Below are 26,386 nucleotides of genomic sequence, written 5' to 3'. Positions count from 1 at the left end.
GAGAACTTGCACTAGTGAAAGTATGAACCCTAGGCCTTGTTTCAACGCATTTCAATACCGTTTGTGCTCACTTTTATCATTAGTTACCTTGCTGTTTTTATATTTTTAGATTACAAAAACTATTATCTACTATACATATTGCACTTGTATCACCATCTCTTCGCCGAACTAGTGCACCTATACAATTTACCATTGTATTGGGTGTGTTGGGGACACAAGAGACTCTTTGTTATTTGGTTGCAGGGTTGCTTGAGAGAGACCATCTTCATCCTATGCCTCCTACAAATTAATAAACCTTAGGTCATCCACTTGAGGGAAATTTGCTACTGTCCTACAAACTTCTGCACTTGGAGGCCCAACAACGTCTACAAGAAGAAGGTTGTGTAGTAGACATCAAGCTCTTTTCTGGCGCCGTTGCCGGGGAGGTTAGCGCTTGAAGGTATATCTTTAGACCTTGCAATCGAGTCTTTTAGTTTCTTGTTTTATCACTAGTTTAGTTTATAAAAGAAAATTGCAAAAAATGGAATTGAGTTTGCCTCATACGCTTCATATTTTTAATATCTTTTGTGAGTATGATGGAAAGGAAAATTGTGCCAAAGTGTTAGAAGAATAATGAATTAAAATGTTTGGCACTAAATATTTGAATGATGAGCATGATTGCAATGTTGTTAGTATGAATTCCTTGAATATCCATGATGCTAATGATATGCAAAGCCACAAGCTTGGGGAAGCTATGTTTGATGAAGATGATATTTTTTGTCCCCCAAGTTTTGATGAGAAAATTTATTATGATGAAAGCATGCCTCCTATTTATGATAATTATATTGATGGAGGTGGATTTGGAGAGGTCATGACTTTATTTTGTGATGAATCCACTATTCCGGAAGAGGTTCCAATTGATTATGAGAACAAAGTTGCTATCTATGATGATTATTGTGATGACTTGTATGCTATAAAGAATAATTATATCCATGAAACTTTTCATCATGATTTTAGCTTTCAATTGGATTATGCCTCACATGATAGTTATTTTGTTGAGTTTGCTCCCACTACTATTCATGAGAAGAAATTTGCTTATGAGGAGAGTAATAAAATTTCTATGCTTGTAGATCATGAAAAGAATGCTTTAGGTGTTGGTTATATTGTTGAATTCATTCATGATGCTACTGAAAATTATTATGAGGGAGGAACATATGCTTGTAGGAATTGCAATAATATCAAGTTTCCTCTCTATGTGCTTAAAGTTTTGAAGTTATGCTTGTTTTGCCCTCCTATGCTAGTTGATTATTGTTCCCATAAGTTGTTTGCTCTCAAAATGCCTATGGATAGGAAGTGGGTTAGGCTTAAATGTGCTAGTCATATTCTTTATGATGCTCTCTTTATGTTTCAATTATTATCTTTTATGTGAGCATCATTGAAATCATCATGCCTAGCTAGGGGCGTTAAACGATAGCGCTTGTTGGGAGGCAACCCAACTTTATTTTTGTTCCTTGCTTTTTGCTCCTGTTTAGTAATAAATAATTCATATATCCACTGTTTAGATGTGGTTTTATGCTTTTAATTAGAGTTTGTGCCAAGTAGAACCTTTGGGAAGACTTGGGGAAAGTCTCTGCGATCATGCTGTAAAAAACAGAAACTTTAGCACTCACGAGAATTGCTGCCATTTTTTATTGAAAAGTGATATTTAGCTAATTATTTTTGCATATGATTAATAGATAAATTCCTCACGTCCATAAATTTATTTGAGAATTTTATGAGTTCCATAAGTATACGTTTGATCCATATTACTACAGACTGTTCTGTTTTTGACAGATTCTGTTTTCTATGTGTTGTTTACTTATTTTGATGAATCTATGGCTAGTAAAAGAGTTTATAAACCATAGAGAAGTTGGAATACAGTAGGTTTAACACCAATATAAATAAAGAATGAGTTCATTACAGTACCTTGAAGTGGTGCTTTGTTTTCTTTCGCTAACGGAGCTTACGAGTTTTCTGTTAAGTTTTGTGTTGTGAAGTTTTCAAGTTTTGGGTAAAGATTCGATGGACTATGGAATAAGGAGTGGAAAGAGCCTAAGCTTGGGGATGCCCAAGGCACCCGAAGGTAATATTCAAGGACAACCAATAGCCTAAGCTTGGGGATGCCCCGGAAGGCATCCCCTCTTTCATCTTCGTTCATCGGTAACTTTACTTGGAGCTATATTTTTTATCTACCACATGATATGTGTTTTGCTTGGAGCGTCATTTTATTTTCTTTTGTTTTGCTTGCTGTTTGGATAAAATACCAAGATATGAAATTATTAAATGTTAGAGAGTCTTCACATAGTTTCATAATTATTCAACTACTCATTGATCTTCACTTATATCTTTCGGAGTAGTTTGTCATTTGCTCTAGTGCTTCACTTATATCCTTTTAGAGCACGGTGGTGGTTTTATTTTATAGAAATAGATGAACTCTCATGCTTCACTTATATTATTTTGAGAGTCTTAAATAGCATGGTAATTTTCTTAAATAATCCTAATTTGCTAGGCATCCAAGAATAATACAAACTTTCATATAGAGTACATTGAATACTATGAGAAGTTTGATACTTGATGATTATTTTGAGATATGGAGGTAATAATATCAAAGTCGTGCTAGTTGAGTAGTGTGAATTTGAGGAATACTTGTGTTGAAGTTTGCAAGTCCCGTAGCATGCACGTATGGTAAACGTTATGTAACAAATTTGAAACATGAGGTGTTATTTGATTGTCTTCCTTATGAGTGGCGGTCGGGGACGAGCGATGGTCATTTCCCACCAATCTATCCCCCTAGGAGCATGCGCATAGTGCTTGTTTTTTGATGACATGTAGATTTTTGCAATAAGTATGTGAGTTCTTTATGACTAATGTTGAGTCCATGGATTATACGTACTCTTACCCTTCCATCATTGCTAGCCTCTTCGGTATCGTGCATTGCCCTTTCTCACATTGAGAGTTGGCGCAAACTTCGCCGGTGCATCCAAACCCCGTGATATGATACGCTCTTTCACACATAAACCTCCCTATATCTTCCTCAAAACAGCCACTATACCTACCTATTATGGCATTTTAGCCATTCCGAGATATATTGCCATGCAACTTTCCACCATTCCGTTTATCATGACACATTCATTATTGTCATATTGCTTAGCATGATCATGTAGTTGACATGGTATTTGTGGCAAAGCCACCGTTCATAATTCTTTCAAACATGTCACTCTTGGTCCATTGCATATCCCGGTACACCGCCGGAGGCATTCATATAGAGTCATCTTTTGTTCTAGTATCGAGTTGTAATCATTGAGTTGTAAATAAATAGAAGTGTGATGATCATCATTTTCTAGAGCATTGTCCCAAGTGAGGAATTAAAAAAAAAGAGAGAAAGGCCATATAAAAAAAGAAAGGCCAAATAAAAAAAGAGAAAAAGAGAGAATGGGCAATGTTACTATCCTTTGCCACACTTGTGCTTCAAAGTAGCACCGTAATCTTCATGATAGAGAGTCTTGTTTTGTCACTTTCATATACTAGTGGGATTTTTTCATTATAGAACTTGGCTTGTATATTCCAGCAATGGGCCTCCTCAAGTGCCCTAGGTCTTCGTGAGCAAGCAAGTTGGATGCACACCCACTTAGTTTCTTTTGTTGAGCTTTCATACATTAATAGCTCTAGTGCATCCGTTGCATGGCAATCCCTACTCCTTGCATTAACATCAATCGGTGGGCATCTCCATAGCCCATTGATTAGCCACATTGATGTGAGACTTTCTCCTTTTTGTCTTCTCCACATACCCCCCCTCATTATATTCTATTCCACCCATAGTGTTATGTCCATGGCTCGCGCTCATATATTGCGTGAAAGTTTATAGGTTTGAGATTACTAAAGTGTGAAACAATTGCTTGGCTTGTCATCGGGGTTGTGCATGATGAGAGCATTCTTGTGTGACGAAAATGGAGCATGACTAAACTATATGATTTTGTAGGGATGAACTTTCCTTGGCCATGTTATTTTGAGAAGACATAATTGCTTAGTTAGTATGCTTGAAGTATTATTATTTTTATGTCAATATGAACTTTTATCTTGAATCTTTCAGATCTGAATATTCATGCCACAATTAAGAAGAATTACATTGAAATTATGCCAAGTAGCACTCGCATCAAAAATTCTATTTTTATCATTTACCTACTCGAGGACGAGCAGGAATTAAGCTTGGGGATGCTGATACGTCTCCAACGTATCTATAATTTTTGATTACTCCATGCTATATTATCTTCTGTTTTGGATGTTTATGGGCTTTATTATACACTTTTATATGATTTTTGGGACTAACCTATTAACTCGGAGCCTAGTGCCAGTTTCTGTTTTTTCCTTGTTTTAGAGTATCGCAGAAAAGGAAAATCAAACAGAGTTCAATTGACTTGAAACTTCACGGAACTTATTTTTGGACCAGAAGAAACCTAGAAGACTTGGAGTGCACGTCTGGGGATCAATGAGGAAGCCACGAGGCAGGGGGCGCGCCACACCCCCCAGGCGCGCCCTCCACCCTCGTGGGCCCCTCGTGGCTCCCCTGACGTACTTCTTCCTCCTATATATATCCATATACCCTAAAAACATCTGAGAGCACAATAGATCGGGAGTTCCACCGCCAGAAGCCTCCGTAGCCACCGAAAGCCAATCTAGACCCGTTCCGGCACCCTGCCGAAGGGGGAATCCCTCTCCGGTGGCCATCTTCATCATCCCGGTGCTCTCCATGACGAGGAGGGAGTAGTTATCCCTCAGGGCTGAGGGTATGTATCAGTAGCTATGTGTTTGATCTCTCTCTCTCTCTCTCGTGTTCTTGAGGTTGTACGATCTTGATGTATCGCGAGCTTTGCTATTATAGTTGGATATTATGATGTTTCTCCCCCCTCTACTCTCTTGTAATGGATTGAGTTTTCCCTTTGAAGTTATCTTATCGGATTGAGTCTTTAAGGATTTGAGAACACTTGATGTATGTCTTGCATGGGATACCCGTGGTGACAATGGGGTATTCTATTGATCCACTTGACGTATGTTTTGGTGATCAACTTGCGGGTTCCGCTCATGAACCTATGCATAGGGGTTGGCACACGTTTTTGTCTTGATTCTCCGGTAGAAACTTTGGGGCTCTCTTTGAGGTTCTATGTGTTGGTTGAATAAATGAATTTGAGATTGTGTGATGCATATCGTATAATCATACCCACGGATACTTGAGGTGACATTGGAGTATCTAGGTGAAATTAGGGTTTTGGTTGATTTGTGTCTTAAGGTGTTATTCTAGTACGAACTCTAGGGTTGTTTGTGACACTTATAGGAATAGCCCAACGGATTGATTGGAAAGAATAACTTTGAGGTGGTTCCGTACCCTACCATAATCTCTTCGTTCGCTCTCCGCTATTAGTGACTTTGGAGTGACTCTTTGTTGCATGTTTAGGGATAGTTATGTGATCCAATTATGTTATTATTGTTCAGAGAACTTGCACTAGTGAAAGTATGAACCCTAGGCCTTGTTTCAACGCATTGCGATACCGTTTGTGCTCATTTTTATCATTAGTTACCTTGCTGTTTTTATATTTTTTAGATTACAAAAACTATTATCTACTATCCATATTGCACTTGTATCACCATCTCTTCGCCGAACTAGTGCACCTATACAATTTACCATTGTATTGGGTGTGTTGGGGACACAAGAAACTCTTTGTTATTTGGTTGCAGGGTTGCTTGAGAGAGACCATCTTCATCCTACGCCTCCTACGGATTGATAAACCTTAGGTCATCCACTTGAGGGAAATTTTCTACTGTCCTACAAACCTCTGCACTTGGAGGCCCAACAACATCTACAAGAAGAAGGTTGTGTAGTAGACATCATTAACATTTCTTATTATTAATGTTCTCTTCACTTTTTTTAACCGGATTTCATTGATGCTGAACTAGATAAAGGCTCATTGCTTGATAAAAAATTACTTGCAGCTCACAATACTTTCAACAATACAATGCATGGCAATTTAAATGAAAAGGTTGGTACAGGCACTCAATATGAAGGCGTGGATTCTCCTTCATTTGATGCAATTACCAATTCAATTGACATAGTTCAGAATGTTCCATTTGCATCTCGTGACTCTAATGAGTTCAGCCTACCAGAAAATCAGTATAGCATGCATTGCAATACTCATGCCAACCCCAATGTTCCTGGAACTCGGAGTCCAATAAGGGTAATGGACTTCCTATCACCGAAACTCTACCCAAACAATATTGCCACACCTATTGAAGATCCTTTGCTAGTTCAAGCACTCGAACAACATGAAGCACATTCTAGTAAGTTTTCAAAAGCAGAAACTTTAACTTGGCAACAATGAGTGAACAATTCTTTCAAATCTGCGACACTAGTAATTCAAGAACCCAAAAAGGCTGGTAAGCAGGTCATCTTTTCAGACGGAATTGAGAATGATTTCTACCAAACATTGGTTGGACTTCTACCCAAATTAACTTACAGGTATGTTCTACATAATTCAAACATGAATAGTTTTTATATGCGATCCATACTGTTTTCTCATGATTTATTTTTCACTTTTCTTCATGATTTTCTTCTGCCATGAACAACCAAAGGATATTTGATATTGAAGGAGTTTGGGTGGATCAGAAAACTATAACTCTATCATTCAAGCCTGGTGGCTAGATAAACCCTTGTTGGGTGTTTTAAAAACTAAAGAACAAAGACCAGCTGGACCGAGGAAGAAAAGGCCTCCTGCGAAACAGTGAAATAGTGGAGCACATAGTTAGCATTGACAACATGGTCAGCCTATATTTTGATTTCTTCTCCTTAGTTTTGGCTTTCACATCATCGATATTTACTTTTCTTAACTATCAATGATTTTCTGGAAACAAACATGCAGGAGAAGCTAATGAACCCAATGCTAAATCATTCAGACCCTGCAAACCAAGTAATCTCACATGAAAGTAATGTTGGCTTCAGTTTATTGAATGCTTCCTTGGTAAGACAAGTTACTTTTGTACAAACTACTCTTATAGTTTTTTCTTCTTTAAAGAGGTTACACTAATAGATTGTAACTTTGCACAATTCCCTAGGTAAAATGCCCATATTCAAGGACAAACAATGGATTTTAATCATTGCTAACTTCAGAGCCAAATTTTTTGATATCATGAACCCGTACTATAGTGGTGATACATTTCTACCAACAATTAGTGTTGTTATCTACAACTTCAAGGTTTTGTTTGCTACTACATACGGAGATTCTAGTTCTTTCAGCATAGGAAATTTTGAATCAAGATTTGTACCAGCTCCCAAGGTCAATTTCAGGTGGGTTTTCCATGGAAATTTCCCATTTTACAAGATTTGAAGCAGACACCAGCAACTTTTTGGTTCTTTCTCCTAAAAAAGCAGATTAAAAGTAATTTAAATTCACAATAATTTCCATACTAAGTATGTAACTGATTTTTCATATTATTTTTCTTTGACAGGTATGACTCAGGAATTTTCCTTCTTCAGTATGTTAGCAAGTACAAAGGTCTCGGTTTGGAGGGTTTCTCTAATGTAAGCAATTGTAACGCCCCGAGACCGTTGCGCCAGGTGTCTTCCAGTTATTCGCCTTCATTTCCATGTCATTCGCTTGCGTGTTGCATCTTAGCATGTCATCATGTGCATTGCATCATCATGTTTTCAAAACTTGCATCCGTTCCGGTCTCCTCGTTCTCTCGTCATGTGGTGTTTTCTTCAATATGCAACTCCGTTGCATATTGCGTTCCTCTTAATTTGTAGTGTTGTTTGTTGCACTTTGTCATGCCATGCTTCATTAAAACGGACATGCATCATACTTGGTTGTGCATCATGCCATGTTTATGTGATGGTTGTTTACTATGTTGTTTGCTTCTTTCCGGTGTTACTTCTTCGGGTTGGTTCCGATAACGTCGCGTTTGTGAGGATCCGTTCGACTACGTCCGTTTGTCTTCTTCATGGACTCGTTCTTCTTCCTTGCGGGATCTCAGGCAAGATGACCATACACTCGAAATCACTTCTATCTTTGTTTGCTAGTTGCTCGCTCTATTGTTGTGCCGTGATACCCACCACTTGCTATATCATGCCGCCCATATTGCCATGTCAAGCCTCTAACCCACCTTTCCTAGCAAACCGTTGTTTGGCTATGTTACCGCTTTGCTCAGCCCATCTAATAGCATTGCTAGTTGCAGGTGAAGATGAAGTTTTGTTCCATGTTGGAACATGGATATTGTTGGGATATCATTACTATATCTTATTTACTTTAATGCACCTATATACTTGGTAAAGGGTGGAAGGCTCGGCCTTATGCCTAGTGTTTTGTTCCACTCTTGCCGCCCTAGTTTCCGTCATACCGGTGTTATGTTCCTTGATTTTACGTTCCTTACACGGTTGGGTGTTATGGGGACCCCTTGACAGTTCGCTTTGAATAAAACTCCTCCAGCAAGGCCCAACCTTGGTTTTACCATTTGCCTCACCACCACCTACCTTCCCTCGGGTCGGCCAGCCCGAGGGTCATCTTTATTTTAAGCCCCTCCCCCCCCCCCCGGGCCAGTGCTTGTCTAAGTGTTGGTCTGAACCGAGTAGACTGCGGGGCCACCTCGGGGAAACTTGAGGTTTGGTTTTACTCGTAGGATGTCTCATCCGGTGTTGCCCTGAGAACGAGATATGTGCAGCTCATATCGGGATGTCGGCGCATCGGGCGGTTTTGCTGGTCTTGTTTTACCATTGTCGAAATGTCTTGTAACCGGGATTCCGAGTCTGATCGGGTCTTCCTGGGAGAAGGAATATCCTTCATTGACCGTGAGAGCTTGCGATGGGCTAAGTTGGGACACCCCTGCAGGGTTTTGAACTTTCGAAAGCCGTGCCCGCGGTTATGGGCAGATGGGAATTTGTTAATATCCGGTTGTAGAGAACTTGAAACTTGACTTAATTAAAATGCATCAACCGCGTGTGTAGCCGTGATGGTCTCTTTCCGGCGGAGTCCGGGAAGTGAACACAGTTTTGGTGTTATGCTTGAACATAAGTAGTTTCAGGATCACTTCTTAATCACTTCTAGTTCACGACCGTGCTTTGCTTCTCTTCTCGCTCTCATTTGCGTAAGTTAGCCACCATATATGCTAGTGCTTGCTGTAGCTCCACCTCAGTACCCCTTTCCTACCCATAAGCTTAAATAGTCTTGATCTCACGGGTGTGAGTTTGCTGAGTCCCGGTGACTCACGGATTACTTCCAAAACCAGTTGCAGGTGTCGTTGATACCAGTGCAGATGATGCAGCTGAGCTCAAGTGGGAGCTCGATGAAGATCGTGTTCATTGTGTTGTTTCGTTTCCAGTCGATCAATAGTGGAGCCCAGTTGGTGCGATCGGGGACCTAGCAATAGGGGTGGTCTTTCTTTATTTTGGTTCCATAGTCGGACCTTGATTGTATTCTGGATGATGTAATGCTATATTTATGTATTGTGTGAAGTGGCGGTTGTAAGCCAACTCTTTATCCCTTTCTTATTTAGTACATGGGATGTGTAAAGATTACCCCTCTTGCGACATGCCTACTATGCGGCTATGCCTCTAAGTCGTGCTCCGACACGTGGGAGATATAGCCGCATCATGGGTGTTACAGCAATAGTCACATCTTTCCTTTTTTGGTCATTACTTGTAACATATCAGGAATTAAACAACACTTTTTTCTAAGAGTAAAATGCATCACAAGTCCTAAAACTATCATAGGTGTGTCAGTTTAGTCCTATAACTTTCAAACTGCACTTTTGGGTCCTAAAACTATCGGAAGTATGTCAGTTTAGTCCTATAACTTTGAAACTGCACTTTTGGGTCCTAAAACTATTGGAGGTGTGTCATTTTTAGTCCCATAACTTCAAAATTGCAGTTTTGGGTCTCAAAACTATGTATGTTTGTTCATCTGAGGTCTTAATCTTGCATGGCCACCATCCACATTTTTTCAACTGAGCCCTTTGTATGTGTTTATATCCCCCAAAGTGGTACATACGCTTCCACGTTGCAGTGTGTCCTGCAACCTGCATGGCCATGAGCTGCACGGTAGCCTCCCTGAGAGGTTTGGCATGACCGTCGGGGAGACCCCGAGCTAGTCGGCATGAAGGACGACATCCCTCTCCCTCGGCGAGGCCGCCGAGGAGATCCCGAGCCAATTGGGATGGAGTGCGCCATCCCACCTCTCTCTCTCTCTCTCTCTCTCTCTGTTTGATGATATCGTCGTTGCCCCGACACCCTTGCCGTAGAGTTGGCCGTGCAGGCTGTTGTTTGGGCACGATCATGGTCATAGGTGGTGAGCTGTCAGGCGACACAGAGGAGTGCGTGGAAACTGCAAAGCTGGCGCAGAGGTCGTCGAGAGTGACACAACCCTAGCAGTAGCCATAGGTGGGTAGCAATTGGACGTTGTGCGACATGTCGTTCTGCTGCTGTTGGGGGAGGCTGAGATGACTGGTCTACTCTCCTCGCTGGAGCTCAAACCATCATTCCACTGATGGCCTCTGTACCGTCGCCTCTGAGCATTCTGTGCGTGGGAGAAGACGAGCGTGTGAGAACGAGGCGAGACAACACTCTAGTTTTTTTGCATATTTACCTGGTGGGCCCATTGGGTCAGGTCAACGTGGCTACAATCCAAGCATTTCCAAGTGACTCGTTGGTGGGTCAATGCTAACCATGCAAGCTTAGGACCTAAGAGGAAGAAACTTACATAGTTTTGGGACCCACAACTACTGTTTCAAAGTTATAGGACTAAACTGACACACCTTTGATAGTTTTAGGACCCAAAAGTGCAGGTTCGAAGTTATAGGACTAAACTGACACACCTCTGATAGTTTTAGGACCCAAAAGTGCAGTTTCAAAGTTATAGGACTAAACTGACACACCTTCGATAGTTTTAGGACTTATGATGCATTTTACTCTTTTTCTAAAATACTGTAGGATGATTTACATACTCTACGTCAAAAATTCCTTTTCGAGATTGTAACTTGCAAGGACTTCAGCTCCCACTAGTAACTTCTTTCCTGCAGAGACATGTAAGTTCTCTATTTATTTGTTTCCCAATAACATAAAAGAGTTCTTTCTTTCTTAGAGCCTGTTCTTTCATACCAAACAGTGAAATTATTTTCTTTTAATCCCGTGTATGTTTTAACAGGGTTTCCGCATATTCAAGTGAAGCTTTGAAGGCCAATCTTTACTTGTTCTGCATATGACAGTAACCTCAGGTAACTTCTCAAATCAGCATCTAAGTTCAATTAACATCCTTATTATTTCTATTCTGAAAGGTATCATTGTTCTTATTAGTTAGTCTAAAAGGTCCAACCAAAAAGAATCCCAATGATGAAATGTTCTGCACCTGTATTTCCAATTAACATATTTCTTCTTTCTATTCTCAAGGGTCTCATTAATACTGTCACCTTCAAGGGAAGTTGCACTGCAAGATTCAACTCAAAGGAATACTTCCATGCGAAAAATGTTTCCTTAACGATAGAGCTATCTCTTTTTTCTCTTGATGGTCTAGTGATAGTTTCTTTGCAAGAACTTTGGGTGTAAACAATGTCTGAAAACAGCTGAAACATTTCTGTAAACGAGCAACCGATTTCTTTGGGAAACATATTTCCCTTTTTTATTCTCAAGGGTCCCAATGCAAGAATTTTTTTCAACTCAAAGGAACAGTTCCATGAGGAAACTAATCTACTGTTTGTTTAACATGGTTCCCCAGTTATATTTTCTTGCATTATGTTTAATATTTAATAATGTCTAAATTTGCAAAATACGTTTGCAAAGAAGCTCAAATATTTATATTATTATTTCCATATAGTTTTTTTGTATGTTTATTTTTTTGCTCTTATGCTGATTCTTTATTGCACATTTCGAACTCTTCTTTTACTATTGTTTGTCAAGTTTCACAAATAGAAACAAGGTTGTCATTACTTTTCTCTTTTATTGGAACTGTTCTTCCTTTGACAAAGAAACAGCAGAATTAACAGAGAGAAACAATAGAACAAAAGAAACAGAGAAACAAGCACGTGCGAAACAAAGAAAGCAGCGCACGCGAAACAGAGAAACGGTTTTCAAAACGCGTGCCCAACAAAGAAACGCGGCCCAATCAGCCCACTAGCCCCCCCCCCCTATAGGAGCTCCCCAGGACCGGCCCTGGTCGTCGTCGTAGCTCCCGTACCACGCAACTGGTTGACGTGAGCACGCACGCTAGAAGCGCAGCGAGGAGGCAGAGCGCGTCCGTCGTTCGAGTTGGAGAGCGCACGCCGAGGGAGCTTGCTAGCAAGCTGACTGCGGATGGTCTGCGTGCGCATTCAGGAAAGATCAATCAAGCAGCTTGCTTGGTTGCTTTGTACGTGCATGTTCGAATAACGAAGACTGCCCGCGAGGCGGGGCCGAAAGGCCTGCTCGAGGATGGCGCGGCGGAGGATCTTGCCGGCCACGCGGAAGGATTGGGAGGCGGGCACCTCTCCTGAGTGCCTCTGCCTCGCATCCGAGCAGTCGCTCCCTCTCACGCCGCCTCAGCTGGCGAGCCACTGCGACGCGCCGGCGGGTGAGCCCCTGCGATGCGTCGCCATTCCTCGGCTCGCCCCCTCCTCCCGTTCTCCTCTTTCTCCCCTGCTTCTTCTTCCTCTACTCCTCTCTGATCTTATCTCAGTTCCCTCCTTTACAGTTGATGAAACTACGAATCGATCACCTGAATGAAAATGACATCGATGTGAATCTTTTCTAAAAAAAACTTATCTCGAACTGATGCATCGTTGTGTAGATCGAAGGGAGGAGGAAGAAGTGGATTAGAAAGGAGGTTAATGGAGGTAGTAGAAGATAGCCTACAGGTTGCACAGTAGCTCGCATCCCCGTGTATCTTTTCGTGCAACGGGACCCACCGCGTGCGCTCGAGGTGGCTCGACCGAGCAGCTCACAAAAAATGGCCAATTCGGCTCATACTGAACCCTGCTTTGAGATTCGTGCGGGCCAGGCAACCAAACGAGCTAGACTCTTTTCGCGCGGGTCTGGTCCGATCTAAGAGCATCTCCAGCCGCGCCCGCAACAGCCCCCCCAAGGCCTTTTTTAGCGTCGGCGCCGAAAAATCGGTCCAGTCATGCCCCCACGAGCCTGTTTTCCGCCGGATTGGGCCGAAATTGGCGCCGGTGCACCCAACCCGAACCCGGCCCGCTGGAGGACGCCCGGAAGCGCCGGCGCGAACGTTTTGGCGCGAAAGAGTGGCGGGACCGGCGCGTCAGCGAGACGAAGGCTGGTCGTCCTCATCGTCTCGGTTTTCCCGCGGGGAATCAATGCCAAGGCTGCCGCCGGTCAGCCTGCCATTGATTCACGGGCGGCGAAGTGCGGCGACGCCGCCCCGCCTTCCGCCACGCGTTCGCATGCGGCCTCCCCCGAGCCGCTATAAAAGGCGCCTCTGGTCACGCCGGCACCCATCTCCCCCCTCCTCGCCGCCGTACTTTCTCCCCTCTCTCCGCCGTTCGAGTCCCTCTCTCTCCCCGCCGGCAACCATGAGCGCGAGGTACCCCGGCGACGCGGTGGCGGCCAACGGTTTCGCCCGCCGCTCGCTGCATGAGCGGGAGGCCTACCTCATCCACGAGGCCAACTACCCCGCGCCGCCCGACGTACGTGCTCCGACGCGGTGGAGGCTCAGCGTCGGCGGGGTCCCTGTCCCCCCTCTGCCCGTCCCCGAGACGCCCTATTTCCACGACGAGATCGAGCGTGCGCGAGCGTCCCTGACAGCCGCAGAGCGGGCGCTCCCGGAGTACGCCGCCGACAACCACGCGGTGTGGGCGGCGTACTTCGAACGCCGACAGGAGGAGCGGCTCGTCTCCACCAACAACGCGCCGATGCCGCGCGGCTGCAACAACAGCGAGGGCCGCTGCCTGTGGTGGGGTGTCCCTGGCCGCACGCTCAGCGGCGTCCTCGTGCACGTCGAGGGCGGCAACGACCCGCCGCTCGAGTGAAGCAGCGCGCCGGGCGAGGGGTCGAGCAGCGGCCGTGTCAAGGAGGAGAAACATCGGCCGTAGTTTAGGTTTTTTTTTCGTCCTTTTTATTCGTGTAAAAAACGCCTAAATTTCGCCAAAATTTGATCGTGTTTGTTGAAATTTGGACGAACTGTGGGGGCGTCTGGAAATGACTTGGGGCGATGGCTGGGAACGTGTTCATCCCCACACCAAAAAAAACACCGGCTCGCTCCAAGCGGCACTTTTTCGTGCCCTTGGGGCCGAACGGCTGAAGATGCCCTAATGTGACCAATCAAAAGCGTTCTTGATGTGACGAAACAAGTCCGTGGGAAAATACCTTCATATATTCACTCCCTGGTAACCCGTGGCCGTGGACATATTTTCAGTTCAACAACCCAGCTCAACAGTAGTCAATCCCCGGTCCCCACTCTCCGACACGTCGCAGGTCGCACCTACCCCAACCTCACTCCCGGCTTACCAACCCACTCCCCTACCCTTCTTCTTCCCTCCCACAACAATGGTTCCTTCACCAACCCCAATTGGGCATCCGCCTCACCTCGCGACCTTGTACGCGTCAAAGAAATCTCCAGCTCCCGATTCGCCATGGCTCAGGAGCAATCCAATCCCAACGAGGTAACCGTCCAGTACGATTCTTGGCTCTCTCTTCTTCGTCGCGATATCACCGGCTCGGCTCACCGAACGCGGGAATCCGACTCTCTGCGCAGGTCGTGCTCGGGCAGGAGATCAACGGCGCGAGGGTGGTCACCCTCAACCGCCCGCGCCAGCTCAACGGCATCAACGACAGAGTGGTGCGCTCTCTTGCTCTGGCTCGGGAGATGTTTGATTACAAGTGGTTGGAATGCTAATAATGAGTCGCGACTGCTTATTTGTGTTGGGCTTCTAATTTAATTTGTGTGCAGGTCTATCTCCTAGCCCAGCTCTTGGAGAAATGGGAGAAAGATGCCAATGCCAAGCTGGTCATCTTCAAGGTGCGTAGTCGTTGGCACCTGGCGCATCATACATTAAGCTGCTATATGCTGCTTTAGGACGGCAACCAGGCTAGCTGGTGCTTAAGAGTGTCATGGTTTGCCATAGTAGGAGAAGTTTCAGGAAACCAATGCAACAAAAAATGACTGCTTTTCTCTAATCCAAAGGAAACGCCGAATGTCATGTTCAGCAAGTTTAAATGATTAGCAATAATATGTGTTGAAATTCGGCGTCCTGCGACAGAAGATTGGTTTTTTGTTCAAGTGTTTTAATATTCAGCAATTGTCACAAGTGCATGAATGTGAGGTTTCATGATCAACAGGGAGCAGGACGTGCATTTTCTGCTGGCGGGGACCTAAAGATGTTCTACGAAGGGAGATCATCAGGTGGGATTCTCAGAGTCGCCGTGCTGTATTGTCTGATTTGCATCATCAGTGATTTATATTTGCATGTAACAAAGCAAGGCTGCTTGGAGATATTTATATGACTGCTTTGCAGATGATTCCTGCCTCGAGGTTGTGTATAGGATGTACTGGCTCTGCTATCACATCCATACATATAAGAAAACCACGGTGATGCCCTTGTGACATAATCGAGGAAAATTCCCTGTTTTACTGCAGATGTTATATTCTGAAAATATACACTTGTGCATTCATACAGGTGGCCCTTGTTAATGGACTTGTCATGGGTGGAGGTGCAGCCATGGTTGCTCCACTGAAATTTGCAGTTGTCACAGAGAAAACAGTATGAATCAATTTATGCCACACATATGGCCTTTCTAGTGATAAATTTGTTTGTAGATTTCTCAAATTTTTGTGTACATGTATCACCTTAATAATCTAGTGATCATACATCAATGTAAGCTTCAATGCCTTTCTATTGATATTTTGTTTGTGTAAATAAATAATACTTGCATAATTTTTTAAACGAGATCCAATCAAACTTGAATATTACCTCCGTTCTGAATTATAAGATGTTTTGGATATTTCAATATAGACATCCAAAATACACTAAAACACGTCTGTATATACATCCAATTCAGAAAAAAGTTAGAACATCTTATAAGACGGAACGGAAGGAGTACTATATACTCCAGTGTAGTTATATATCTGTTTGGAGTTTCTCATAAGGATCGTTTCTGTTTGTGTAGGTTTTTGCCACCCCCGAGGCAAGTGTTGGACTACACACAGATTGTAGCTTTTCTTATATCCATTCTCGGCTCCCTGGATATTTAGGTAGGCATTGAGTTTAATTTCCGATTCTCACATCCCCAGAGAATAATTTGAATGACTTGCTCAAGAGGGATATTGTCCTTTTGGGACAAACAGTATGAATGAGTTAGGCATGAGAAAATTGGTCATGGCCAATTAACTATAAATAGGAATTTCAGTTTCAATCTCCTTATTTTCACTCTTTCTTAACTTTTAGGGGAGTATCTGGCTTTGACTGGTGCTAGACTGAATGCAAAAGAAATGATCACTGCCGGTCTTGCTACTCATTTTGTCCATTCTGAAGTAAGTCTTCCAGCAGTTTGCGTTTCTTGATGTATTGTTTTGTTTGCAGTATTTTGAGCTTGGTTCCAAGCACAAAAATCTGATATTGTCAACCTGTAGCTTGACTAACAAAATACTTGCTGATATTGGTTTGCTTGTAGTTTGACTAGTTTAGAATATGTATGGCAGAAATTGGAAGATCTCGAAAAACAATTACTGAATTTAAACACAGGCGACGAGTCTGCAGTCCGAGCTGTCATTGAGGAATTCTCTACGGATGTTCAACTTGATCAAGAGAGTATTTTAAACAAGTTAAGGATTATTTCTTGACAAATATCATAATTCCATTATTTGTTGGAAGGATTCCACGTTTACTCATTTGAAGAAAAAACGGTTTCTTTGAGTAATGTGCTACTAATTATTCTATTTATGGAAACAAACTGACACTGGAATATCGATTTTTGATAGGCTTCCAACTATCGATAAATGTTTCTCAGCCGAGACTGTTGAGGAGATCTTGAAAGCACTTGTAAGGCTTCAGCACTTATGATGGAAAATCTTCACACTGTTGCTTCTCTCTTATTAATTTTATCCGTCAATTTTCTTGATCTGTTGTTCAGTAACTACCAGTCAGCTTTTGCTCGCTCTACACTCAGTGCTTCAAATATTCATGTGATAATGAAAATTTTACAAAATTTGGTAATTTGATTTATTCACTTAGCACCTAAAATTATATCGCCCTCGGCTATTCAGCTTAGGAGAATGTTGTAATTGGTTTATCATGCTGGTTCTGTGGTTCATTTACTACATAGGAGGAAGGCAGAAATGATACACTCATACTCTTACTGCCATGCCGTATAATGAGACGAATGATTTTCCTCTCTTTTATAGTATGATAAATTACTGTCTTGCTTGTGGATGTAGGATTCAGAAGTGAGCGTCGATGGAAATCAATGGATAGCTCCAGTCCTGAAGAGTATGAGAAGATCATCTCCTACTGGATTGAAGATCACACTGCGATCGGTAGGAACTCTTGTGTCATCCATTATCCGTGGACAATTTTGTTGTTGTGTAGGCTTCATATTTGGTTCTTGTTTAAATATGTGCTTACACTTGCCATTAATAGCCACACTAGTCATTCTTTTGTTAGATATGGCTTTGCTAGTGCAAAACACCATATACTTTAGAATCTTTTTATGGGGTGCGGTTTAGGCTGGGGTTCTTTTGCTTGCATAAGGTAAGCCAGTAAGTCTACTGTTTTTGACGATTTATTTTCTACTTTTCAGGTTAGAGAAGGTCGGAAGCAGAGTCTGCAGGAATGTTTGAAGAAGGAATTCGGACTAACAATGAACATCCTCCGATCTATCATTACTGGCGATGTGTACGAGGTATTGCAACCGTACAATGAATGAATGAAACGAGTCTTTTGGTTGAATCTTAGCCAATTTTCAATTTTGTTTGATGATAGGGTATTAGAGCTCTGAGCATCGACAAAGACAATGCACCTAAGGTCTCTCCCTCCCTCTCTCAATACATATTTTTCTCGCGCATCTGTTCTTCAACTGGGGCCTAAATGGGTTTACATAAAATCTCAACAGTGGAGTCCTGCAACCGTTGAAGAGGTGAAGAATGAAGACATTGACCGTGTTTTCGAACCATTCAGCTCGGGACATGAGCTCCAAGTCCCATCTGATGATTCCAACAGGTGACTGAGTCCACCAAAACTTTTTTGCTGTTTGAATTTCAGACACCTAGCATAGACAGTTTACTCATCCAATGTCACCAACGTGCAGGTGGAGCGGCAAATACGAGCACACGGTCTATGCTAAATCTTCACAGTAATCACAACATAGCCCAGGCTCTGGAGCAGCAGCCCTTTGTACTGGTGTTGCTGTATGACATGCATGTTGTGTGTAACATTATGCCAACTGTTGAGAACTACTGTACTATAAAGGAAGCAATAAAGCAACTGAGGTTTCATTACGACACACAAGTAAAACTCATCTCCTGTTCTTGTCTTGTGAAAACTACAACACAACCCAGATATTCTCTGCTCTTTTCATATATCTGTCTCAAACTCTGTTCTAACTTCACCTAGCTATGTAAAGAAGGGTTGAACCCAACCACTCGAGATTGCAACCATCACGCCCGTGTCATGTCCACAAGTCAAGGACAAAAGTTCTACCAAAGGGAAGTATGTGCAGCGAAACTGAAAACATGTGGTGTATGCCTATCGTGTAAGCTATCAGGTATACTCCAACTGCAGGTAGCCCTTGTTGAACATAGTAGATCTTCTCTCGATTGGGGCTGGCCTCACAGATAAAGCCCACTTCACAGCGGTTTCTTCGCTTGCTGGAAACTGCACCCCAATCTTCTTCAGCTTATTGGTTCGATTTAATAGGAAAACAAGGAGGTCCTTCTCATATTCTCCAGACTTGAACCCAAGAAACTTAATCTTCAACAGGCTATTAGTTAGGCATGATGCCTTTGCAAGCATCTTCTTGTGATCAGCAAAACTAAAGGACGCCTCTGTCATCTTATTTTCAGCAGCCTAGCATGAAGTAAGGTGTGTTAATAATAATAATAATACATCTCTCAATGAACTGAAACCTGTAGATGATAAGATGCATACCGAGACGGTCAACTGCTGTAGGCTAGGACAGCTCTGAAGCAGCTTCACCAGGAAAACAGCTTCTGATTCACGCGAGAAATTCAAGCTCACTGACAATATCCTCAACCCTTCAAATGTAATTGGCAACTTCACAATATCTTTATATTCACCAGCTAACAACTGCAAAGGAATAAGATACGAATATACAAATGAGGTAAAAACTCAATCTGCAGATGGGATAAAATTAAGCTATGCATGTTTAATTGTTTAGGTTAGACCCAAACCCACGAAGAAATAGAAGTGTTAAGTAGTGTGTGACTTCAACCACTTGTTATGTTCTGACTCAAACAACTACTCCCTCCGTCCGGAAATACTTGTCCTCAAAATGGTTGTATCTAGACTTATTTTAGTTATAGATACATCCATTTTATCCAATTCGAGGACAAGTATTTCCGGACGGAGGGAGTACTTGTTTCCTGGAATCTACAAATTGCTACATAACACAAATACTTAAGTTGTCTTTCTCATATTTATAAGAATAAGTGACACATCTTTGTCAGCAGCATGCATTGCCACACACATAAGAATCAATGCACCATACAAAGCATTACAAGTAAGTATCTTAACTGTAACTTCAAAGTATTACCCCTTAAAGTTAGTACAAAGTTGAGTCACTTATTTTGGGACGGAGGGAGTACAAGTAAGTCACGGTGGAACTACTCTGTCCTTCCTAAAACCAAGTTTTCATGGATCAAACCCAGGGAGGTCCTTCCTAAGGTTATACTAATTGATCACTTAGTTTTGCAGCTTGAACTACATGAATCATTGACTTGTGACAAGGCAAACACACTGTAATGCTACCAAGGAACACGTAGCCTGGCTGAGGCTTCCGTTCATCAACTACGCATATTCTTCCACGTATCATGACCAGTATTGTGAACAATTGGACAGCAGCCTACTTCGGATCTAGACAAATTAACACTGCAGTAATAGTTGATAGAGTACGATGGATGCGAGAGAGCTCACCTTCACAGCACAGCCTCTGAGCGTAAGGGAAGCTAGCCCTGTGGCAGCATCCAAGAACGGCCGCATCCTGAAGAGAACCTTTTCCTGGGACTTGGCGACGTGCAGGTATACCTTGCTGACATCCGGCGAAGGCTCCAGGTGCACCTTCTGCGTCTTGGGTCGCGTGTGAAGCGTGATTGTCCTCAGCCCCGGCGCTCTCAGCGTGACCTCCCGTTGCTCCACGTTGGGCATAAACAAGAAGCTCCTCACGGTCAACGACTCCACCGTGCATCCGGCGTCCAAGCCCGTGCAGTGTACCATCTCCAGCGTCTGGAGCCCGGTCGCCGCGGAGAGGATGGCGGTGAGGACCACCTGTTTGATGTAGACGCGGTGTAGCTTGAGCGTCCGGAGGCGGGCGCAAGTGACGGCGGAGAGGGGCGGCACGCTGCAGGTGTTGAGGGATAACACGGCGAGAGAGCGGATGGCGAAGACATTCTTGGGCAGGCAGACGCGGCGGTGCAGGCGGACGGCGAGCTCGGAGAGGCCGTGGTTGGCGGCGGCGTTGATGACGTGGCGGAGGGCGGAGGGCTTGATAGGTTTGGGCGGGGCGATGTCGAGGCGGCGGAGGAGCTTGGGCTGGCTGGCGGGCAGAGGGACCGGGGAGGCGGGCCCGGAGAACCTGACGGAGTCGAGGTGGGAGTAGAGGGAGGGGAGGTGGCGGTAGCGGCGGGCGAGGACGGAGAGCGTGACGGCGAGGCGGGTCGGGAGGCGGTTGGCGATGGCGAGCACGACGTCGTCGGGGAGGTTGGAGAAGAAGTCGGGCAAGTCGGCGGCCGCGCCCTTGCCGGCCTTGGGGCGGCGGCGGCGCTTCCGCTTGCGCTTGAGGTTCGCGGCGGCGGGCGGGCGGGCCATCTCGGTGCGGGTTGGATCGGAGGGGAGGGGAGGAGAGTTGTGTGGATGGATCCGGGTTGGGTTGGGACGGTGGCTGGCTTTTGGAGAGCTCAGGCCTCGGGCTCAATCGTGTGCCTCGCAAGTTTCTCTTCGATTCCGTCGGTTCGATGCAAGCAAGTACGGCGTATTTGAGCCCATGACTTGAGTCAAGTTGGGCTGGGCTGTTCTAAAAAAAAGAAATATTGGGCTGGGCTCGACTCGCCCCACCATCTCGTTCGAAGTTCCATCATGATTGAAGGCTACAGGTTTTTCTCAAAAAATAAAAAGATTGAAGGCTACCCCTCACAAAAGAAAATTCATTGTCTCACAAAAAAAATCATGATTGAAGGCTATTCATCCTCAAAAAAATAAATTATGATTGAATGCCAGGGATGCAATTATAGAACCTAAAGGTACCCTCCATTTAAAAATTTAGTTCATTTGGTTGAACTAAGTAGTACTCCCTCCATCCCATAATATATGACATTTTTGCAAGCTATGTATAAACCATTAGAACAAAAACGAATTGGATCAATGGATGAGTCACATACCAAGGAGAAATTTCTTCGAAAAGTTTTGAAAATGAAGCTCCAAGCAAAGAGATCGAAAATTCGTATCTAGGAGCAAGACCGCGAGCTAAGAGGTGAGTGGGGTCATGTGGGCCCCACAATGCACTTAGACGTGCCCTGCTGCCCTTGTGGACAACAGGGCACCCCCTTGGGGTGTGTCCAGTGCCAATTTTTATTTTATTCTATAAAAAATCATGTTAAATTTTTACGACATTATGAGCACTTTTAGTTCTAGGTCTTTTCTGAATAGATAATTCAGAAAGCGGGATAAACATGACATTCTACTTTATTAAACTAAAAATAACAGGGAGTGAACTAAAGTTAGAGAAGGTTGTGTTTACGGAATTCATCAACCTAAAAAATAAACCATTAATAAGGTTGGTCAGGTCTTATTAACAGACTATTTCCGAGTGAGCATCATGAGGTTGTCGATGAAGAGGGGTTATTGATGACGACGGCGATGATTTGCCCCCTCCGAAGCCCCGAACGGATTCCTGATCAAGCCTACCAATGAAGAACAGGAGGTGCCTGCGGCTTCGTATCATAAAACGGGATGAAACTTTCTCTCTAGTTTTTTTCTCAGGAAGACGATACTTATGGACCTGGAGGTAGGAGAAATGGAGCCACGAGGGCCCCAACAAGGCAACAGGGCGCGCCCCTACCTTGTGGGCAGGTGGTGCCCCCCGATGGATCTTTGCACCACTATTTTTTTATATTCCATAAAAATTCTCTGCCAAGTTTCGTCCAATTGCGAGAACTTTTACTTCTTTGGAGACATTCATCGTCACCCACGTGGGGGCATCATCTTTGGAGATATCCACAGCTGGACGGACATATGGATGGCTTGGAGGTTGGGCGTCGGTAGGTGGTGGAGCGGCGCTTCATCCTATACATCGATGGCGGCGGATCTCGATGGCGTGGCGCAATGGAGACTTGGCGTCCGCCGGGTGGCTATGGACTCGTGCAGGAGGACGACGTTGTATGGCGTCGTAGTGGCGTCGATGGCAGAGAGGCATGGCAAGGTCAATGCGTCATTATCTGATCTGAGGATGGATCAATGGATGAAAGAGGTGACGACCCTTGTAGCGTGCGCATGTGGTGCCCACTGAAAGTGCGCCGGACCAGTGTGTAACCCAGTCCAGGTATTATGGCTTGGATGGGGTATCCGGCATTAGATGTTAGGTGTTGGTGCGATGTCGGTTTGGTATTAGGCTCGGACATTCAGCCCCCTTTCATCACGGGGATAGGAATAGCGACAAGTGTTGCCAAGATGGTGGCTTCAAGCTTATTGATGTATTATCTTGTAAGGGCTTTATGAATAATTAATAAAATGGCTACATGCATCACCCAAATGCAGAGGCCGGAGACATCCTCCTTTTCAAAAAATAAATAAATAAAAGATGTTTTAGATGTTTTAACATGGAATACATATGGACATAAATGAATAAAAGCACACACTAAATTGTGTTTATATACATCTGACTACAGAAAGGTTAGAACATCTTACATTTGTGAACGAAGGGAGTACTTGATACTATCAAGAGATCCTATATGAACTAGAAAGAATAGAAAATGAAAGTGTATTTGTTCTCAAACTACACTCCCTCCACCCCATCGCTTGGGCACTGCCGCGGCCCCGTCGGACTCCCCGTCCCCAGTCGCGGCCTCGCCGTCCTCGACGTTCCCCTCGCCGGCTCAGGAGGAGCCGGCCTCCCGGGCCTTGCTAGGCCCTCACCTCCCGGCTCAAGAGGAGTCGGCCTCCCGGACCCTGCTCCTGGCCACACCCCCGGCCGGGCTCTCGGGGGTTTCGTCCATGACCGCGGCATCGCCCTCGCGGTCCTCCTCACCGGCTCCGGATGAGCCAGCCCTCTCGGACCCATCGACGCCTTCGTCGTCATCCCCGACCGGGCCCTCTCGCGCCTCGTCAGCCACGCCACCGGCCTCGTCGACTGCGCCCTTGACTCCGACCCCCGTGGCCTCGCCCGCGTCCTCCTCAAATATGCCCTAGATGCAATAATAAAGTTGTTATTTATATTTCCTTATATCATGATAAATGTTTATTATTCATGCTAGAATTGTATTAATTGGATACTTAGTACATGCGTGAATAATACATAGACAAACAGAGTGTCATTAGTATGCATCTACTTGACTAGCTCGTTAATCAAAAGATGGTTAAGTTTCCTAGCCATGGACAAAGAGTTGTCATTTGATAAACGGGATCACATCATTAGAGAATGATGTGATTGACTTGACCCATCTGTTAGCTTAGCATGATGATCGTTTAGTTTGTTGCTATTGCTTTCTTCATGACTTATACATGTTCCTATGACTATGAGATTATGCAACTCCCGAATACCGGAGGAACACTTAGTGTGCTACCAAACGTCACAACGTATCTGGGTGATTATAAAGGTGCTCCACAGGTGTCTCCGATGGTGTTTGTTGAGTTGGCATAGATCAAGATTAGGATTTGTCACTCCGAGTATCGGAGAGGTATCTCTGGGCCCTCTCGATAATGCACATCACTATAAGCCTTGCAATCATTGTGACTAATGAGTTAGTTGCGGGATGATGCATTACGAAACGAGTAAAGGGACTTGCCGGTAACGAGATTGAACTAGGTATTGAGATACTGATGATCAAATCTCGGACAAGTAACATACCGATGACAAAGGGAACAACGTATGTTGTTATGCGGTTTGACCGATAAAGATCTTCGTAGAATGTGTGGGAGCCAATATGAACATCCAGGTTCCGCTATTGGTTATTGACTGGAGATGTGTTCTCGAACCCGTAGGGTCCGCACGCTTAACATTCCGTGACGATCGATATTATGAGTTTATATGTTTTGATGTACCGAAGATAGTTCGGAGTCCCGGATAGGATCACGGACATGACGAGGAGTCTCAAAATGGCCTAGACATAAATATTTATATATTGGACGACTATATTCGGACACCAGAAGTGTTCCGGGTGATTTCGAAGAAAACCGGAGTGCCGGAGGGTTATCAGCCCCCCCCCCAGGGAACTAGTGGACCTAGATGGGCCTTAGTGGAGAGAGAGGGGCTGCCAGGGCAGGCCGCACGCCCCCTCCCCCTTGAGTCCGAATTGGACTAGGAGGGGGTGGCACCCCCCCTTTCCTTCCCCTCTCCCACTCCTTCCTCCCCTCCTAGTATAGGACTAGGAAAGGAGGAGTCCTACTCCTACTAGGAGGAGGATTCCTCCCCTCCTTGGCGCGCCCTAGGGCCAGCCGGCCTCCCCCTTGCTCCTTTATATACAGGGGCAGGGGCACCCTAGAACACACAACAGACAACTGTCTTAGCCGTGTGCGGTGCCCCCTCCACCATAATCCACCTTGGTCATATCGTCATAGTGCTTAGGCGAAGCCCTATGCCGGTAACTTCATCATCACTGTCATCACGCCGCCGTGCTGATGAAGCTCTCCCTCAACACTCAGCTGGATCAAGAGTTCATGGGACGTCACCTAGCCGAACGTGTGCAGATCACGGAGGTTTCATACTTTCGGTACTAGGATCGGTCGGATCGTGAAGACGTACGACTACATCAACCACGTTGTCACAACGCTTCCGCTTACGGTCTATGAGGGTACGTGGACTACATTCTCCCCTCTCGTTGCTATGCATCACCATGATAGATCTTGCGTGTGCGTAGGAATTTTCTTGAAATTACTGCATTCCCCAATAGTGGCATCAGAGCCAGGTCTATGCGTAGATGTTATATGCACGAGTAGAACACAAAGGAGTTGTGGGCGTGGGTATATACATATTGCTTGTTGATACGCCTCCAACGTATCTACTTTTCCAAACACTTTTGCCCTTGTTTTGGACTCTAACTTGCATGATTTGAATGGAACTAACCCGGACTGACGCTGTTTTTAGCAGAATTGTCGTGGTGTTATTTTTGTGCAGAAATAAAAGTTCTCGGAATGACCTGAAACTTCACAGAGAATATTTTTGGAATATATAAAAAATAGTGGCGAAAGAATCATGGCTAGGGGCCCACACCCTGTCCACGAGGGTGGGGGCGCGCCACCTGCCTCGTGGGCCCCCTGGTGCTCCACCGACCTCAACTCCAACTCCATATATTCACGTCCGGGGAGAAAAAAATCAGAGAGAAGGATTCATCGCGTTTTACGATATGGAGCCGCCGCCAAGCCCTAATCTCTCTCGGGAGGGCTGATCTGGAGTCCGTTCGGGGCTCCAGAGAGGGGAATCTGTCGCCATCGTCATCATCAACCTTCCTCCATCATCAATTTCATGATGCTCACCGCCATGCGTGAGTAATTCCATCATAGGCTTGCTGGACGGTGATGGGTTGGATGAGATTTATCATGTAATCAAGTTAGTTTTGTTAGGGTTTGATCCCTAGTATCCATTATGTTCTGAGATTGATGTTGCTATGACTTTGCTATGCTTAATGCTTGTCACTAGGGTCCGAGTGCCATGATTTCAGATCTGAACCTATTATGTTTTCATGAATATATGTGAGTTCTTGATCCTATCTTGCAAGTCTATAGTCACCTATTATGTGTTATCACTACTGGAATCCACTTCGCCGTCAGTTTCTCCAAAGCAGATGGCAAAGAAATAGCTGATGGCACAGGTTATTTTGCCATCAGCCAGTACTTTGCCGTCAGCTCGCGGACGGCAAAGAGTTCTTTACCGTCAGCTGGCCGACGGCAAAGAACCTTGTGGGCACACAGACGCAAGGTTGTGGCTAGGTCTGCTCTTTGTCGTCTGCCATTTTTTGCTGTCGGC

General features: G+C 44.5%; 2 protein-coding genes across 2 annotated transcripts; one reads left to right on the top strand and one right to left on the bottom strand.

Moving 5' to 3' along the window:
* The first annotated feature begins 14,431 nt into the window (after positions 1–14,431).
* On the top strand, positions 14,432–18,473 carry LOC123062071 (3-hydroxyisobutyryl-CoA hydrolase-like protein 5). Its single transcript, XM_044485404.1, has 15 exons — positions 14,432–14,643; positions 14,736–14,819; positions 14,931–14,999; positions 15,320–15,383; positions 15,496–15,569; positions 15,658–15,741; positions 16,148–16,232; positions 16,426–16,511; positions 16,680–16,801; positions 16,959–17,019; positions 17,415–17,513; positions 17,777–17,878; positions 17,959–18,000; positions 18,089–18,195; positions 18,284–18,473. The coding sequence occupies exons 1-15, from the start codon at positions 14,614–14,616 to the stop codon at positions 18,330–18,332; spliced, it is 1,158 nt and encodes a 385-aa protein (XP_044341339.1). The 5' UTR covers positions 14,432–14,613; the 3' UTR covers positions 18,333–18,473.
* Positions 18,452–21,078, bottom strand: LOC123062070 (F-box protein At5g03100). The gene is made up of 3 exons (XM_044485403.1): positions 20,128–21,078; positions 19,123–19,281; positions 18,452–19,041 (listed from the first exon to the last, which is right to left on the bottom strand). Exons 1-3 carry the CDS (start codon positions 21,016–21,018, stop codon positions 18,736–18,738), a joined length of 1,356 nt encoding a protein of 451 aa, XP_044341338.1. The 5' UTR covers positions 21,019–21,078; the 3' UTR covers positions 18,452–18,735.
* Between the last annotated feature and the right edge of the window lie 5,308 nt (positions 21,079–26,386).

This window comes from Triticum aestivum, chromosome 3A, assembly GCF_018294505.1.
Source record: "Triticum aestivum cultivar Chinese Spring chromosome 3A, IWGSC CS RefSeq v2.1, whole genome shotgun sequence".
Taxonomy (NCBI): Eukaryota; Viridiplantae; Streptophyta; class Magnoliopsida; order Poales; family Poaceae; genus Triticum; species Triticum aestivum.
Note: the sequence above shows the minus strand (reverse complement) of the source record. Positions and strands in the feature narration are given on the sequence as shown.

Bases quoted from the DNA above. Each gene is read 5' to 3' on its own strand.
- LOC123062071 (XM_044485404.1), top strand. From the start codon at position 14,614: ATGGCTCAGGAGCAATCCAATCCCAACGAG. The intron at 14,644-14,735 runs GTAACCGTCCAG...CTCTCTGCGCAG, and splicing joins AGCAATCCAATCCCAACGAG to GTCGTGCTCGGGCAGGAGAT. The intron at 16,233-16,425 runs GTAGGCATTGAG...CTTAACTTTTAG, and splicing joins TCGGCTCCCTGGATATTTAG to GGGAGTATCTGGCTTTGACT.
- LOC123062070 (XM_044485403.1), bottom strand. From the start codon at position 21,018: ATGGCCCGCCCGCCCGCCGCCGCGAACCTCAAGCGCAAGCGGAAGCGC. The intron at 19,282-20,127 runs GTGAGCTCTCTC...ATTCCTTTGCAG, and splicing joins TCAGAGGCTGTGCTGTGAAG to TTGTTAGCTGGTGAATATAA. The intron at 19,042-19,122 runs GTATGCATCTTA...ACTTCATGCTAG, and splicing joins TACAGCAGTTGACCGTCTCG to GCTGCTGAAAATAAGATGAC.